This window comes from Sphaeramia orbicularis, unplaced genomic scaffold (assembly GCF_902148855.1).
Source record: "Sphaeramia orbicularis unplaced genomic scaffold, fSphaOr1.1, whole genome shotgun sequence".
NCBI classification, from domain to species: domain Eukaryota; kingdom Metazoa; phylum Chordata; class Actinopteri; order Kurtiformes; family Apogonidae; genus Sphaeramia; species Sphaeramia orbicularis.
The window spans coordinates 58,110-71,766 of record NW_021941639.1 but is presented as its reverse complement, the minus strand read 5'-3'; the positions used below and the strand labels follow the sequence as shown (position 1 = coordinate 71,766).

The 13,657-nt window shown below is 44.5% G+C and overlaps 1 protein-coding gene across 1 annotated transcript in view; it reads left to right on the top strand.

Annotated features, from left to right (window-relative positions):
* Positions 1-13,531, top strand: part of LOC115416656 (uncharacterized) — a 56,251-nt gene extending 42,720 nt beyond the window's left edge. Inside the window, exons 22-25 of the mRNA XM_030130502.1 lie at positions 1,782-2,173; positions 5,255-5,372; positions 5,453-5,640; positions 13,112-13,531. Coding sequence (XP_029986362.1) covers positions 1,782-2,173; positions 5,255-5,372; positions 5,453-5,640; positions 13,112-13,531 — 1,118 coding nt within the window. The remainder of the gene's footprint in view (positions 1-1,781; positions 2,174-5,254; positions 5,373-5,452; positions 5,641-13,111) is intronic.
* Positions 13,532-13,657: the final 126 nt, after the last annotated feature.

Genomic DNA, 13,657 nt, shown 5'->3' with positions numbered 1-13,657 from the left:
AGGGTTTAGAACAGGGTTAGGAACGGGGTTAGGAACAGGGTTAGGAAAAGGGTTAGGAACAGGGTTAGGGTTAGGAACAGGGTAAGGTTAGGAAAAGGGTTAGGGTTAGGAACAGGGTAAGGAACAGGGTTAGGAAAAAGGTTAGGGTTAGGAACAGGGTAAGGAACGGGGTTAAAAACGGTTAGGAAAAGGGTTAGGGTTAGCAACAGGGTTAGGGTTAGGAACAGGGTTAGGAAAAGGGTTAGGGTTAGGAACAGGGTTAGGGTTAGAACAGGGTTAGGAACAGGGTTAGGGTTAGAAACAGGGGTTAGGGTTAGGAATAGGGTTAGGGTTAGGAATGGGGTTAGGGTTAGGAACAGGGTTAGGAAAAGGGTAAGGTAAAGGGTTAGGAACAGGGTTAGGGTTAGGAAAAGGGTGAGGGTTAGGAACAGGGTAAGGAACAGGGTTAGGAACAGGGTTAGAAAAGGGTTAGGAACAGGGTTAGGAACAGGGTTAGGAAAAGGGTAAGGAATAGGGTTAGAGTTAGGAACAGGGTAAGGAACCGGGTTAGGGTTAGGAACAGAGTTAGGAACGGGGTGAGGAAAAGGGTTAGGAACATGGTTAGGGTTAGGAAAATGGTTAGGAACAGGGTTAGGAACGGGGTAAGGAACAGGGTTAGGAACAGGGTTAGGATTAGGAACAGGGTTAGGAACAGGGTTAGGGTTAGGAACAGGGTTAGGGTAAGGAAAAGGGTTAGAAAAGGGTTAGGAACGGGGTTAGGAATAGGGTTAGGAAAAGGGTAAGGAAAAGGGTTAGGAACAGGGTTAGGGTTAAGAACAGGGTTAGGAACAGGGTTAGGGTTAGGAACAAGGTTAGAAAAGGGTTAGGAACAGGTTTAGGAACAGGGTTAGGGTTAGGAACAGGGTTAGGAACAGGGTTAGGGTTAGGAACAGGGTTAGGAACAGGGTTAGGAACAAGGTTAGAACAGGGTTAGGAACAGGGTTAGGGTTAGGAAAAGGGTTAGGATCAGGGTTAGGAACAGGGTTAGGGTTAGGAACAGGGTTAGGAAAAGGGTTAGGGTTAGAACAGGGTTATGAACAGGGTTAGGAACAGAGTTAGGGTTAGGGTTAGGAAAAGGGTTAGGATCAGGGTTAGAAACAGGGTTAGGGTTAGGAAAAGGGTTAGGAACAGGGTTAGGGTTAGAACAGGGTTAGGGTAAGGGTTAGGGTAAGGGTTAGGAACAGGGTTAGGAACAGGGTTAGGGTAAGGAACAGGGTTAGGGTTAGAACAAGGTTAGGAACAGGGTTAGAACAGGGTTAGGGTTAGCAACAGGGTTAGGGTAAGGAACAGGGTTAGAGTAAGGGTAAGGGTTAGGAACAGAGTTAGGGTTAGGAACGGGGTTAGGAACGGGGTTAGGGTTAGGAACAGGGTTAGGGTTAGGAACAGGGTTAGGAACAGGGTTAGGGTTAGGAACAGGGTTAGGGTTAGGAACGGGGTTAGGAACAGGGTTAGGGTTAGGAACAGGGTTAGGGTTAGGAATGGGGTTAGGGTTACGGTTAGGAACAGGGTTAGGGTTAGGAACGGGGTTAGGGTTAGGGTTAGGAACAGGGTTAGGGTGGAGGTGGAGTTTGTGTGGAGTTCTGGTTCAGACACAAAAATGAAAGAGCAGGTTTACAAAAGCACCTCCTGAGTGAAGGGGTTCCAAAGGACCAAAGGGACCAACATGGACCACAGTGGTTCTCAGGTGGACCAGGTGGACCTGGTGGTGTGCACAGCCCTAACCCTTGGCTCTCCTCTTACAGAGGCCTTCAAATGTGGAGTCCTCATCCATGACAACACCCGCACCATTTTCAGGTACGAACGAGAGAACACAACAAATACGACAAATACGACGAATACGACAAATACGACAAATACGACGAATACGACAAATACGACAAATACGACGAATACAACGAACACAGCAGAGGTCAGCACCAACATCAGCGACCCCCGTCTGGACAACGTTAATGTCAGCTGGTCCAAGCAGACCCTTCAGACCCCGGACCTGCCAGAGTTCAGGGTTCACAACAACAGCGTGGACCAAAGTCCAGGACAGGAGACGGTTCAAGAGGAACTAGTGGTCCCCCAAAGGGCTGGGATGACCCGCATCGTCAACGGAGAAGACTGTCCACCAGGAGAATGTCCATGGCAGGTAACCCCAACCCCGACCCTGACCCAACCCTAACCCTTGAACCTAACACTTACCCTAATCCCAGACCCAGACCCTGACCCAACCCTAACCCCTGAACCTAACACTTACCCTAATCCCAGACCCAGACCCAACCCTAACCCCTGAACCTAACACTTACCCTAATCCCAGACCCAGACCCAACCCTAACCCCTGAACCTAACACTTACCCTAATCCCAGACCCAGACCCAACCCTAACCCCTGAACCTAACACTTACCCTAATCCCAGACCCAGACCCTTTCTATGGTGGTCTATAGGAGACACAGAAACACCACAGTCATGAAGGTGTGAGCCTGACTTGTAGTGGTTTTCAGAAGAACCCGCCCCCCATCCTGTTACTAACCTGTCCACACTTACCAGGGTTCTCGTTAGCGTCATTGAACGTCGGGGCCCCGACGCTGAGATGTGACCCAGGACGCTGTCTTTGAACCAGCGTAGCGGTGTTTGTGTGTGTGGTGGTGCGGTGTAACCAGAAGCAGATCTGAATGTGACCACATGTGTTCGTCTGTTCTGGTTCAAAGGAAACCACAACAAAGACCAAACCTGGGCTTCACTCCTCAAACTGCAGGAAATAGTGTGGACATAGTGGAGGAGGCCCCCAGACCCCCCCACAAAACTTGTGCCATGCGGCACGCACCGCGTACATGGTGTCCCTACGCTGTGACCTTTAACCTTAGCTCCCCTTAAAGCACAGATCCCAGAAGCAGCCTTTAGAACAGAACCCAGACCCCACCTGAACCTGGACCCTGACCCCAGACCCCACCTGAACCTGGACCCTGACCCCAGACCCCACCTGAACCTGGACCCTGACCCCAGACCCCACCTGAACCTGGACCCTAACCCCAGACCCCACCTGAACCTGGACCCTGACCCCAGACCCCACCTGAACCTGGACCCTGACCCCAGACCCCACCTGAACCTGGACCCTAACCCCAGACCCCACCTAAACCTGGACCCTAACCCCAGACCCCACCTGAACCTGGACCCTAACCCCAGACCCCACCTGAACCTGGACCCTGACCCCAGACCCCACCTGAACCTGGACCCTGACCCCAGACCCCACCTGAACCTGGACCCTAACCCCAGACCCCACCTGAACCTGGACCCTGACCCCAGACCCCACCTGAACCTGGACCCTGACCCCAGACCCCACCTGAACCTGGACCCTAACCCCAGACCCCACCTAAACCTGGACCCTAACCCCAGACCCCACCTGAACCTGGACCCTAACCCCAGACCCCACCTGAACCTGGACCCTGACCCCAGACCCCACCTGAACCTGGACCCTGACCCCAGACCCCACCTGAACCTGGACCCTGACCCCAGACCCCACCTGAACCTGGACCCTAACCCCAGACCCCACCTGAACCTGGACCCTGACCCCAGAACCCCACCTGAACCTGGACCCTAACCCCAGACCCCACCTGAACCTGGACCCTGACCCCAGACCCCACCTAAACCTGGACCCTAACCCCAGACCCCACCTGAACCTGGACCCTAACCCCAGACCCGGCCTGAACCTGGACCCTAACCCCAGACCCCACCTGAACCTGGACCCTAACCCCAGACCCCACCTGAACCTGGACCCTGACCCCAGACCCGGCCTGAACCTGGACCCTAACCCCAGACCCCACCTGAACCTGGACCCTAACCCCAGACGCGGCCTGAACCCGGACCCTAACCCCAGACGCGGCCTGAACCCGGACCCTAACCCTAGACCCCACCTGAACCCGGACCCTAACCCCAGACCCCACCTGAACCTGGACCCTGACCCCAGACCCCACCTGAACCTGGACCCTGACCCCAGACCCCACCTGAACCTGGACCCTAACCCCAGACCGCACCTGAACCTGGACCCTGACCCCAGACCCCACCTGAACCTGGACCCTGACCCCAGACCCCACCTGAACCTGGACCCTAACCCCAGACCCCACCTAAACCTGGACCCTAACCCCAGACCCCACCTGAACCCGGACCCTAACCCCAGACCCCACCTGAACCTGGACCCTGACCCCAGACCCCACCTGAACCTGGACCCTAACCCCAGACCCCACCTAAACCTGGACCCTAACCCCAGACCCCACCTGAACCTGGACCCTAACCCCAGACCCCACCTGAACCCGGACCCTGACCCCAGACCCCACCTGAACCTGGACCCTAACCCCAGACCCCACCTGAACCTGGACCCTGACCCCAGACCCCACCTGAACCTGGACCCTAACCCCAGACCCCACCTGAACCTGGACCCTGACCCCAGACCCCACCTAAACCTGGACCCTAACCCCAGACCCCACCTGAACCTGGACCCTAACCCCAGACCCGGCCTGAACCTGGACCCTAACCCCAGACCCGGCCTGAACCTGGACCCTAACCCCAGACCCCACCTGAACCTGGACCCTAACCCCAGACGCGGCCTGAACCCGGACCCTAACCCCAGACGCGGCCTGAACCCGGACCCTAACCCTAGACCCCACCTGAACCTGGACCCTAACCCCAGACCCCACCTGAACCTGGACCCTAACCCCAGACCCCACCTGAACCTGGACCCTAACCCCAGACCCCACCTGAACCTGGACCCTGACCCCAGACCCCACCTGAACCTGGACCCTAACCCCAGACGCGGCCTGAACCCGGACCCTAACCCCAGACGCGGCCTGAACCCGGACCCTAACCCTAGACCCCACCTGAACCTGGACCCTAACCCCAGACCCCACCTGAACCTGGACCCTGACCCCAGACCCCACCTAAACCTGGACCCTAACCCCAGACCCCACCTGAACCTGGACCCTAACCCCAGACCCGGCCTGAACCTGGACCCTAACCCCAGACCCCACCTGAACCTGGACCCTGACCCCAGACCCGGCCTGAACCTGGACCCTGACCCCAGACCTGACCTGAACCCTGACCCCAGACCCCACCTGAACCTGGACCCTGACCCCTGACCCGGCCTGGACCTGGACCCTGACCCGGCCTGGACCTGGACCCTGACCCCAGACCCGGCCTGGACCCTGTCATGCTGTCCTGTGGTATCTGGTCCCTTCAGGCTCTGCTGGTGAATGAGGACGACATCGGCTTCTGCGGCGGAACCATCCTGAACCGGTTCTTCATCCTGACCGCCGCCCACTGCATGAACCAGTCCAGACACATCCACGTCATCGTAGGTAAGACCCACGGGCCGACGGCAGAAGCCCCGCCTCCTCCGCCCGCCGGTCGGCTCAGTCCGCCTCTGTTTTGGGTTCAGGTGAATTCGACCGGTTGGTGAACCACGGGAACGAGGCCGTTCACAACGTGGAGGCGGTGCTGATCCACCACCAGTACCAGTCCAACACCTACCACAACGACATAGCGCTGATGAAGTTAGCCACGCCCATCCGCTTCAGCAGGTACATCCTGCCGGCCTGCCTACCGACCCACAACTTCGCAGAAAAGGTGAAACCGCAACTTTAGCTAGCAACACTTGCACCAACAACGACTGAGTTTGAGCTTTCAGAACCTGGGTCCAGACCCACCTGGGTCCAGATCCACCGAACCCTCTGAACCTTAAACCCTTTCATGCATGAATTATCAGAACCTTAATCCAGATTTTTTTTCCTGAGTGTTTTTGTTCCTTTTTAGGCATTAAAAAAACAAACATGCCGAAAGAAAATTTTCTCATGAACCTTTTTTTCCTGAAGTTCCAAAACTGTGCACTCATGTGGACAGCATGAGTTGAACTTATGACGCAAACAAACATGGATTTACTGAGAAACTGAGAGAAAACTAGGAAACACCAACAGCTTCAGGCTTATCAGAGGTCCTTCAGTTCTCAGACGGGAAAGAGGTTTATTTACCTGCGTCAGTTTGTCTGACGAATTATCCACAAGAATTCTATGTAGAAGACAGAAGGAAGCGTTAAACGACATTTGAAATGCACTCATCTGAACTTTTCTCATGTTGGAACATGATCACAACAGTCACTACTCACTTCATGGAGCTAATATGCAACAAAAAAAAGACTCAGTTTTAGGGGATTTTTGGGTGGTTTTTGGGTAATTTTTAGGTGGTTTTTTGGGTGATTTTTAGGTGGTTTTTACGTGGTTTTTAGGTGGGTTTTTTTGGTGATTTTGGGTAATTTTTAGGTAATTTTTAGGTGGTTTTTTGGGTGATTTTTAGGTGGTTTTTATGTGGTTTTTAGGTGGTTTTTAGGCGTTTTTTGGGGTGATTTTTATGTGGTTTTTACATGGTTTTTAGGTGGGGTTTTTTGGTGATTTTGGGTAATTTTTGGGTAATTTTTAGGTGGTTTTTTGGGTGATTTTTAGGTGGTTTTTATGTGGTTTTTATGTGGTTTTTAGGCGTTTTTTGGGGTGATTTTTATGTGGTTTTTACATGGTTTTTAGGTGGGGTTTTTTGGTGATTTTGGGTAATTTTTGGGTAATTTTTAGGTGGTTTTTTGGGTGATTTATAGGTGATTTTTATGTGCTTTTTAGGTGTTTTTTAGGTGTTTTTTTTGGGTGATTTTTATGTGGTTTTTACGTGGTTTTTAGGTGGGGTTTTTTTGGTGATTTTGGGTAATTTTTGGGTAATTTTTAGGTGGTTTTTTGGGTGATTTTTAGATGATTTTTATGTGCTTTTTAGGTGTTTTTTAGGTGTTTTTTTGGGTGATTTTTATGTGGTTTTTACGTGGTTTTTAGGTGGGTTTTTTTTGGTGATTTTGGGTAATTTTTGGGTAATTTTTAGGTGGTTTTTTGGGTGATTTTTAGGTGGTTTTTTGGGTGATTTTTAGGTGGTTTTTAGGTGTTTTTTGGGGTGATATTTATGTGGTTTTTACGTGGTTTTTAGGTGGGTTTTTTTGGTGATTTTGGGTAATTTTTGGGTAATTTTTAGGTGGTTTTTTTGGGTGATTTTTAGGTGGTTTTTATGTGCTTTTTAGGTGGTTTTTAGGTGTTTTTTGGGGTGATTTTTATGTGGTTTTTAGGTGGGGTTTTTTTGGTGATTTTGGGTAATTTTTGGGTAATTTTTAGGTGGTTTTTTGGGTGATTTTTAGATGATTTTTATGTGCTTTTTAGGTGTTTTTTAGGTGTTTTTTTGGGTGATTTTTATGTGGTTTTTACGTGGTTTTTAGGTGGGTTTTTTTTGGTGATTTTGGGTAATTTTTGGGTAATTTTTAGGTGGTTTTTTGGGTGATTTTTAGGTGGTTTTTTGGGTGATTTTTAGGTGGTTTTTAGGTGTTTTTTGGGGTGATATTTATGTGGTTTTTACGTGGTTTTTAGGTGGGTTTTTTTGGTGATTTTGGGTAATTTTTGGGTAATTTTTAGGTGGTTTTTTTGGGTGATTTTTAGGTGGTTTTTATGTGCTTTTTAGGTGGTTTTTAGGTGTTTTTTGGGGTGATTTTTATGTGGTTTTTAGGTGGGTTTTTTTGGTGATTTTGGGTAATTTTTAGGTGGTTTTTTGGGTGATTTTTAGGTGGTTTTTTGGGTGATTTTTAGGTGGTTTTTATGTGCTTTTTAGGTGTTTTTTAGGTGTTTTTTTGGGTGATTTTTATGTGGTTTTTACATGGTTTTTAGGTGGGTTTTTTTTGGTGATTTTGGGTAATTTTTAGGTGGTTTTTATGTGCTTTTTAGTTGGTTTTTAGGTGTTTTTTGGGGTGATTTTTATGTGGTTTTTAGGTGGGTTTTTTTGGTGATTTTGGGTAATTTTTGGGTAATTTTTAGGTGGTTTTTTGGGTGATTTTTAGGTGGTTTTTATGTGCTTTTTAGGTGGTTTTTAGGTGTTTTTTTGGGTGATTTTTATGTGGTTTTTATGTGGTTTTTAGGTGGTTTTTTTTGGTGATTTTGGGTAATTTTTGGGTAATTTTTATGTGGTTTTTTTGGGTGATTTTTAGGTGGTTTTTATGTGCTTTTTAGGTGGTTGTTTGGGTGATTTTTAGGTGGTTTTTTTGTGGTTTTTAGGTGGTTTTTTTGGGTGATATTTTGGGTGATTTTTAGGTGGTTTTTAGGTGTTTTTTTGGGTGATTTTTAGGTGGTTTTTATGTGCTTTTTAGGTGGTTTTTTTGGGTGATTTTTATGTGCTTTTTACGTGGTTTTTAGGTGGGTTTTTTTTGGTGATTTTGGGTAATTTTTGGGTAATTTTTATGTGGTTTTTTGGGTGATTTTTAGGTGGTTTTTATGTGGTTTTTTTGGGTGATATTTTGGGTGATTTTTATGTGGTTTTTAGGTGTTTTTTTGGGTGATTTTTGGGTAATATTTAGGTGTTTTTTTGGGTGACTTTTAGGTGGTTTTTTTTGGGTGATGTTTAGGTGGTTTTTATGTGCTTTTTAGGTGTTTTTTTGGGTGATTTTTATGTGGTATTTTGGGTGGTTTTTAGATAGTTTTTATGTGGTTCTTAGGGTGACTGGGTAACTTTTGGGTAATTTTTCGGTGGTTTTTGGGGGGATTTTTAGGTGGTTTTTAGGTGTTTTTTTGGGTGATTTTTATGTGGTTTTTGGGTGATTTTTATGTGGTTTTTAGGTGGTTTTTGGGTGATTTTTATGTGATTTTTAGGTGATTTTTATGTGACTTTTATGTGATTTTTATGTGGTTTTTAGGTGGTTTTTTGGGTGATTTTTATGTGGTTTTATGTGGTTTTTTTGGGTGATTTTTATGTGATTTTTATGTGGTTTTTGGGTGATTTTTGGGTAATTTTTAGGTGGCTTTTTGGGTGATTTTCAGGTGGTTTTTTGGGTGATTTTTACATGGTTTTTAGGTGGTTTTTTGGGTGGTTTTTAGGGTGATATTTTGGGTGATTTTTACGTGTTTTTTTGGGTGATTTTTATGTGGGTTTTACGTGGTTTTTGGGTGATTTTTGGGTAAATTTTAGGTGGCTTTTTGGGTGATTTTTAGGTGGTTTTTTGGGTGGTTTTTACATGGTTTTTAGGTGGTTTTTTGGGTGGTTTTTAGGTGGTTTTTGGGTGATTTTTAGGGTGATATTTTGGGTGATTTTTACGTCTTTTTTTGGGTGATTTTTATGTGGGTTTTACGTGGTTTTTGGGTGATTTTTGGGTAATTTTTAGGTGGCTTTTTGGGTGATTTTTAGGTGGTTTTTTGGGTGGTTTTTAGGTGGTTTTTATGTGGTTTTTTGGGTGATATTTTGGGTGATTTTTACATGATTTTTAGGTGTTTTTTTGGGTGATTTTTATGTGGTTTATACGTTGTTTTTAGGTGGTTTTTTGGGTGATTTTTGGGTAATATTTAGGTGTTTTTTGGGTGACTTTTAGGTGGTTTTTAGGTGTTTTTTTTTGGGTGATGTTTAGGTGGTTTTTATGTGCTTTTTAGGTGTTTTTTTGGGTGATTTTTACGTGGTATTTTGGGTGGTTTTTAGATAGCTTTTACGTGGTTCTTAGGGTGACTTTTGGGTAACTTTTGGGTAATTTTTCGATGGTTTTTTGGGTGATTTTTAGGTGGTTTTAGGTGGTTTTTTTGGGTGATTTTTATGTGGTTTTTATGTGGTTTTTAGGTGGTTGTTGGGTGATTTTTGGGTAATTTTTTGGTGGATTTTTGGGTGATTTTTAGGTGGTTTATTGGGTGATTTTTAGGTGGTTTTCAGGTGGTTTTTTGGGTGGTTTTTACATGGTTTTTAGGTGGTTTTTTGGGTGGTTTTTAGGTAGTTTTTAGGTGGTTTGTTGGGTGATGTTTATGTGGTTTTTAGGTGGTTTTTTGGGTGATTTTTTGGTGATTTTTATGTGGTTTTTAGGTGGTATTTTGGGTGTTTTTTAGATAGTTTTTACATGGTTCTTAGGGTGACTTTTGGGTAATTTTTCGGTGATTTTTTGGGTGATTTTTAGGTGGTTTTTATGTGGTTTTCAGGTGGTTTTTTGGGTGATATTTTGGGTGATTTTTACATAGTTTTTAGGTGTTTTTTTGGGTGATTTTTACGTGGTATTTTGGGTGGTTTTTAGATGATTTTTACGTGGTTCTTAGGGTGACTTTTGGGTAACTTTTGGGTAATTTTTCGGTGGTTTTTATGTGCTTTTTAGATGGTTTTTTGGGTGATTTTTATGTGGTTTTTAGGTGGTATTTTGGGTGTTTTTTAGATAGTTTTTACATGGTTCTTAGGGTGACTTTTGGGTAATTTTTTGGTGTTTTTTTGGGTGATGTTTAGGTGGTTTTTATGTGCTTTTTAGGTGGTTTTTTGGGTGATTTTTAGGTGATTTTTTGGGTGATTTTTACGTGGTATTTTGGGTGGTTTTTAGATGATTTTTACGTGGTTCTTAGGGTGACTTTTGGGTAACTTTTGGGTAATTTTTCGGTGGTTTTTTGGGTGATTTTTAAGTGGTTTTAGGTGGTTTTTTTGGGTGGTTTTTATGTGCCTTTTATGTGTTTATTTGGGTGATTTTTACGTGGTATTTTGGGTGGTTTTTAGATCATTTTGACGTGGTTCTTAGGGTGACTTTTGGGTAACTTTTGGGTAATTTTTCGGTGGTTTTTTGGGTGATTTTTAAGTGGTTTTAGGTGGTTTTTTTGGGTGATTTTTATGTGGTTTTTATGTGGTTTTTGGGTGATTTTTGGGTAATTTTCAGGTGGCTTTTTGGGTGATTTTTAGGTGGTTTTTAGGTGGTTTATTGGGTGATTTTTAGGTGGTTTTCTGGTGGTTTTTTGGGTGGTTTTTACATGGTTTTTAGGTGTTTTTTTGGGTGGTTTTTAGGTGGTTTTTATGTGCTTTTTAGATGGTTTTTTGGGTGATTTTTATGTGGTTTTTAGGTGGTATTTTGGGTGATTTTTAGGTGGTTTTTAGGTGGTTTATTGGGTGATTTTTAGGTGGTTTTCTGGTGGTTTTTTGGGTGGTTTTTACATGGTTTTTAGGTGTTTTTTTGGGTGGTTTTTAGGTGGTTTTTATGTGCTTTTTAGATGGTTTTTTGGGTGATTTTTATGTGGTTTTTAGGTGGTATTTTGGGTGTTTTTTAGATAGTTTTTACATGGTTCTTAGGGTGACTTTTGGGTAATTTTTTGGTGTTTTTTTGGGTGATGTTTAGGTGGTTTTTATGTGCTTTTTAGGTGGTTTTTTGGGTGATTTTTAGGTGATTTTTAGGTGGTTTTTAGGTGGTATTTTGGGTGATTTTTAGGTGGTTTTTAGGTGGTATTTTGGGTGATTTTTAGGTGGTTTTTAGGTGGTATTTTGGGTGATTTTTAGGTGGTTTTAACGTGGTTTTTAGATGGTTTTTGGGTAATTTTTGGGTGATTTTTAGGTGTTTTTTTTGGATGATTTTTGGGTGATTTTTAGGTGGTTTTTTTGGTAATTTTTAGGTGGCTTTTTGGGTGATTTTTAGGTGGTTTATTGGGTGATTTTTAGGTGGTTTTCTGGTGGTTTTTACATGGTTTTTAGGTGGTTTTTTGGGTGGTTTTTAGGTAGTTTTTAGGTGGTTTGTTGGGTGATGTTTAGGTGGTTTTTATGTGCTTTTTAGATGGTTTTTTGGGTGATTTTTATGTGGTTTTTAGGTGGTATTTTGGGTGTTTTTTAGATAGTTTTTACATGGTTCTTAGGGTGACTTTTGGGTAATTTTTTGGTGTTTTTTTGGGTGATGTTTAGGTGGTTTTTATGTGCTTTTTAGGTGGTTTTTTGGGTGATTTTTAGGTGATTTTTAGGTGGTTTTTAGGTGGTATTTTGGGTGATTTTTAGGTGGTTTTTAGGTGGTATTTTGGGTGATTTTTAGGTGGTTTTTAGGTGGTATTTTGGGTGATTTTTAGGTGGTTTTAACGTGGTTTTTAGATGGTTTTTGGGTAATTTTTGGGTGATTTTTAGGTGTTTTTTTTGGATGATTTTTGGGTGATTTTTAGGTGGTTTTTTTGGTAATTTTTAGGTGGCTTTTTTGGTGATTTTTAGGTGGTTTTTAGGTGGTTTATTGGGTGATTTTTAGGTGGTTTTCTGGTGGTTTTTACATGGTTTTTAGGTGGTTTTTTGGGTGGTTTTTAGGTAGTTTTTAGGTGGTTTGTTGGGTGATGTTTAGGTGGTTTTTATGTGCTTTTTAGATGGTTTTTTGGGTGATTTTTAGGTGGTTTTTAGGTGGTATTTTGGGTGTTTTTTAGATAGTTTTTACATGGTTCTTAGGGTGACTTTTGGGTAATTTTTTGGTGTTTTTTTTGGGTGATGTTTAGGTGGTTTTTATGTGCTTTTTAGGTGGTTTTTTGGGTGATTTTTAGGTGATTTTTACGTGGTTTTTAGGTGGTATTTTGGGTGATTTTTAGATGGTTTTAACGTGGTTTTTAGATGGTTTTTGGGTAATTTTTGGGTGATTTTTAGGTGGTTTTTTTGGATGATTTTTGGGTGATTTTTAGGTGGGTTTTTTGGGTGATTTTTGGGTGATTTTTAGGTGGTTTTTTTGGGTGATTTTTGGGTGATTTTTAGGTGGTTTTGTTGGGTGATTTTTACATGATTTTCAGGATTTTGGCATCATTTTTAGGTGGTGTTTACGTGGGGTTTGTTTTGTGTTTTTTGAGTAATTTTTAGTTGGTTTTAGCGTAAGTTTTGGGTGAATTTGGTGATTTTTGAGTAGTAACTTATCATTTCTACATGAAAACAAAAAATGATAACTTAAAAAAAATTAATTACAGATTTATAATGATAACAAGCACTTGATTTAAACTTAAACCTGTCAGTGCAGATCAGGTTTATCTAGAACAGTACAGTTCCAGTTCTGGTCTGAGTGTCAGTGTATTATTATGGGATGGTGCATAAGTGTCCACTGTGTTGGCTGATCTGGAACTAAAACAACCAAACCCATGAATATACAAGAGAACAGCTGGAGAAGAACTGACCACTGGAGTGACCACTGGAGTGACCACTGTGCATGAAAGGGTTAAACAGCTCTTTGTTGGTGCAGCCTCGGTCCCTCTGAACCTGTCGTCCGCAGATGTTGGACCTGGTCAGTTAAGTGTTTTTTCTGCTTCAGGTTCTGATGAAGCAGGACGTGGGGATGGTCAGCGGCTTCGGTCGTCTGGGCGAAAAACGGCAGACGTCCCAGATCCTTCAGCGCCTCACACTGCCCTATGTGGACCGGGCCGCGTGTCGAGAATCCACCAAGTTCACCGTCTCGTCTCGCATGTTCTGCGCTGGCTACGACACCATCGAGAAGGACGCCTGCCAGGGCGACAGCGGCGGGCCGCACGTCACCCGCTACCACGACACCTACTTCGTCACCGGCATCGTCAGCTGGGGCGAAGGCTGCGCCGCAAAAGGCAAGTACGGCGTCTACACCCAAGTGTCCAAGTACATCCGATGGATCCGGGACTCCATGAAGGAGGTCATGCCCAAAAGTAGGAACAGACGCCAGGCACCGAACCAGGGCCCCTTTAAGACCAGGTACCTGTGAGACCACCACCAGGGCCCCGTCAAGACCAGGTACCTGTAAGACCCCTACCAGGGCCCCTTCAAGACCCTGTACCTGTAAGACCACCACCAGCGCCCCTTTTAGACCAGGTACCTGTAAGACCACCAC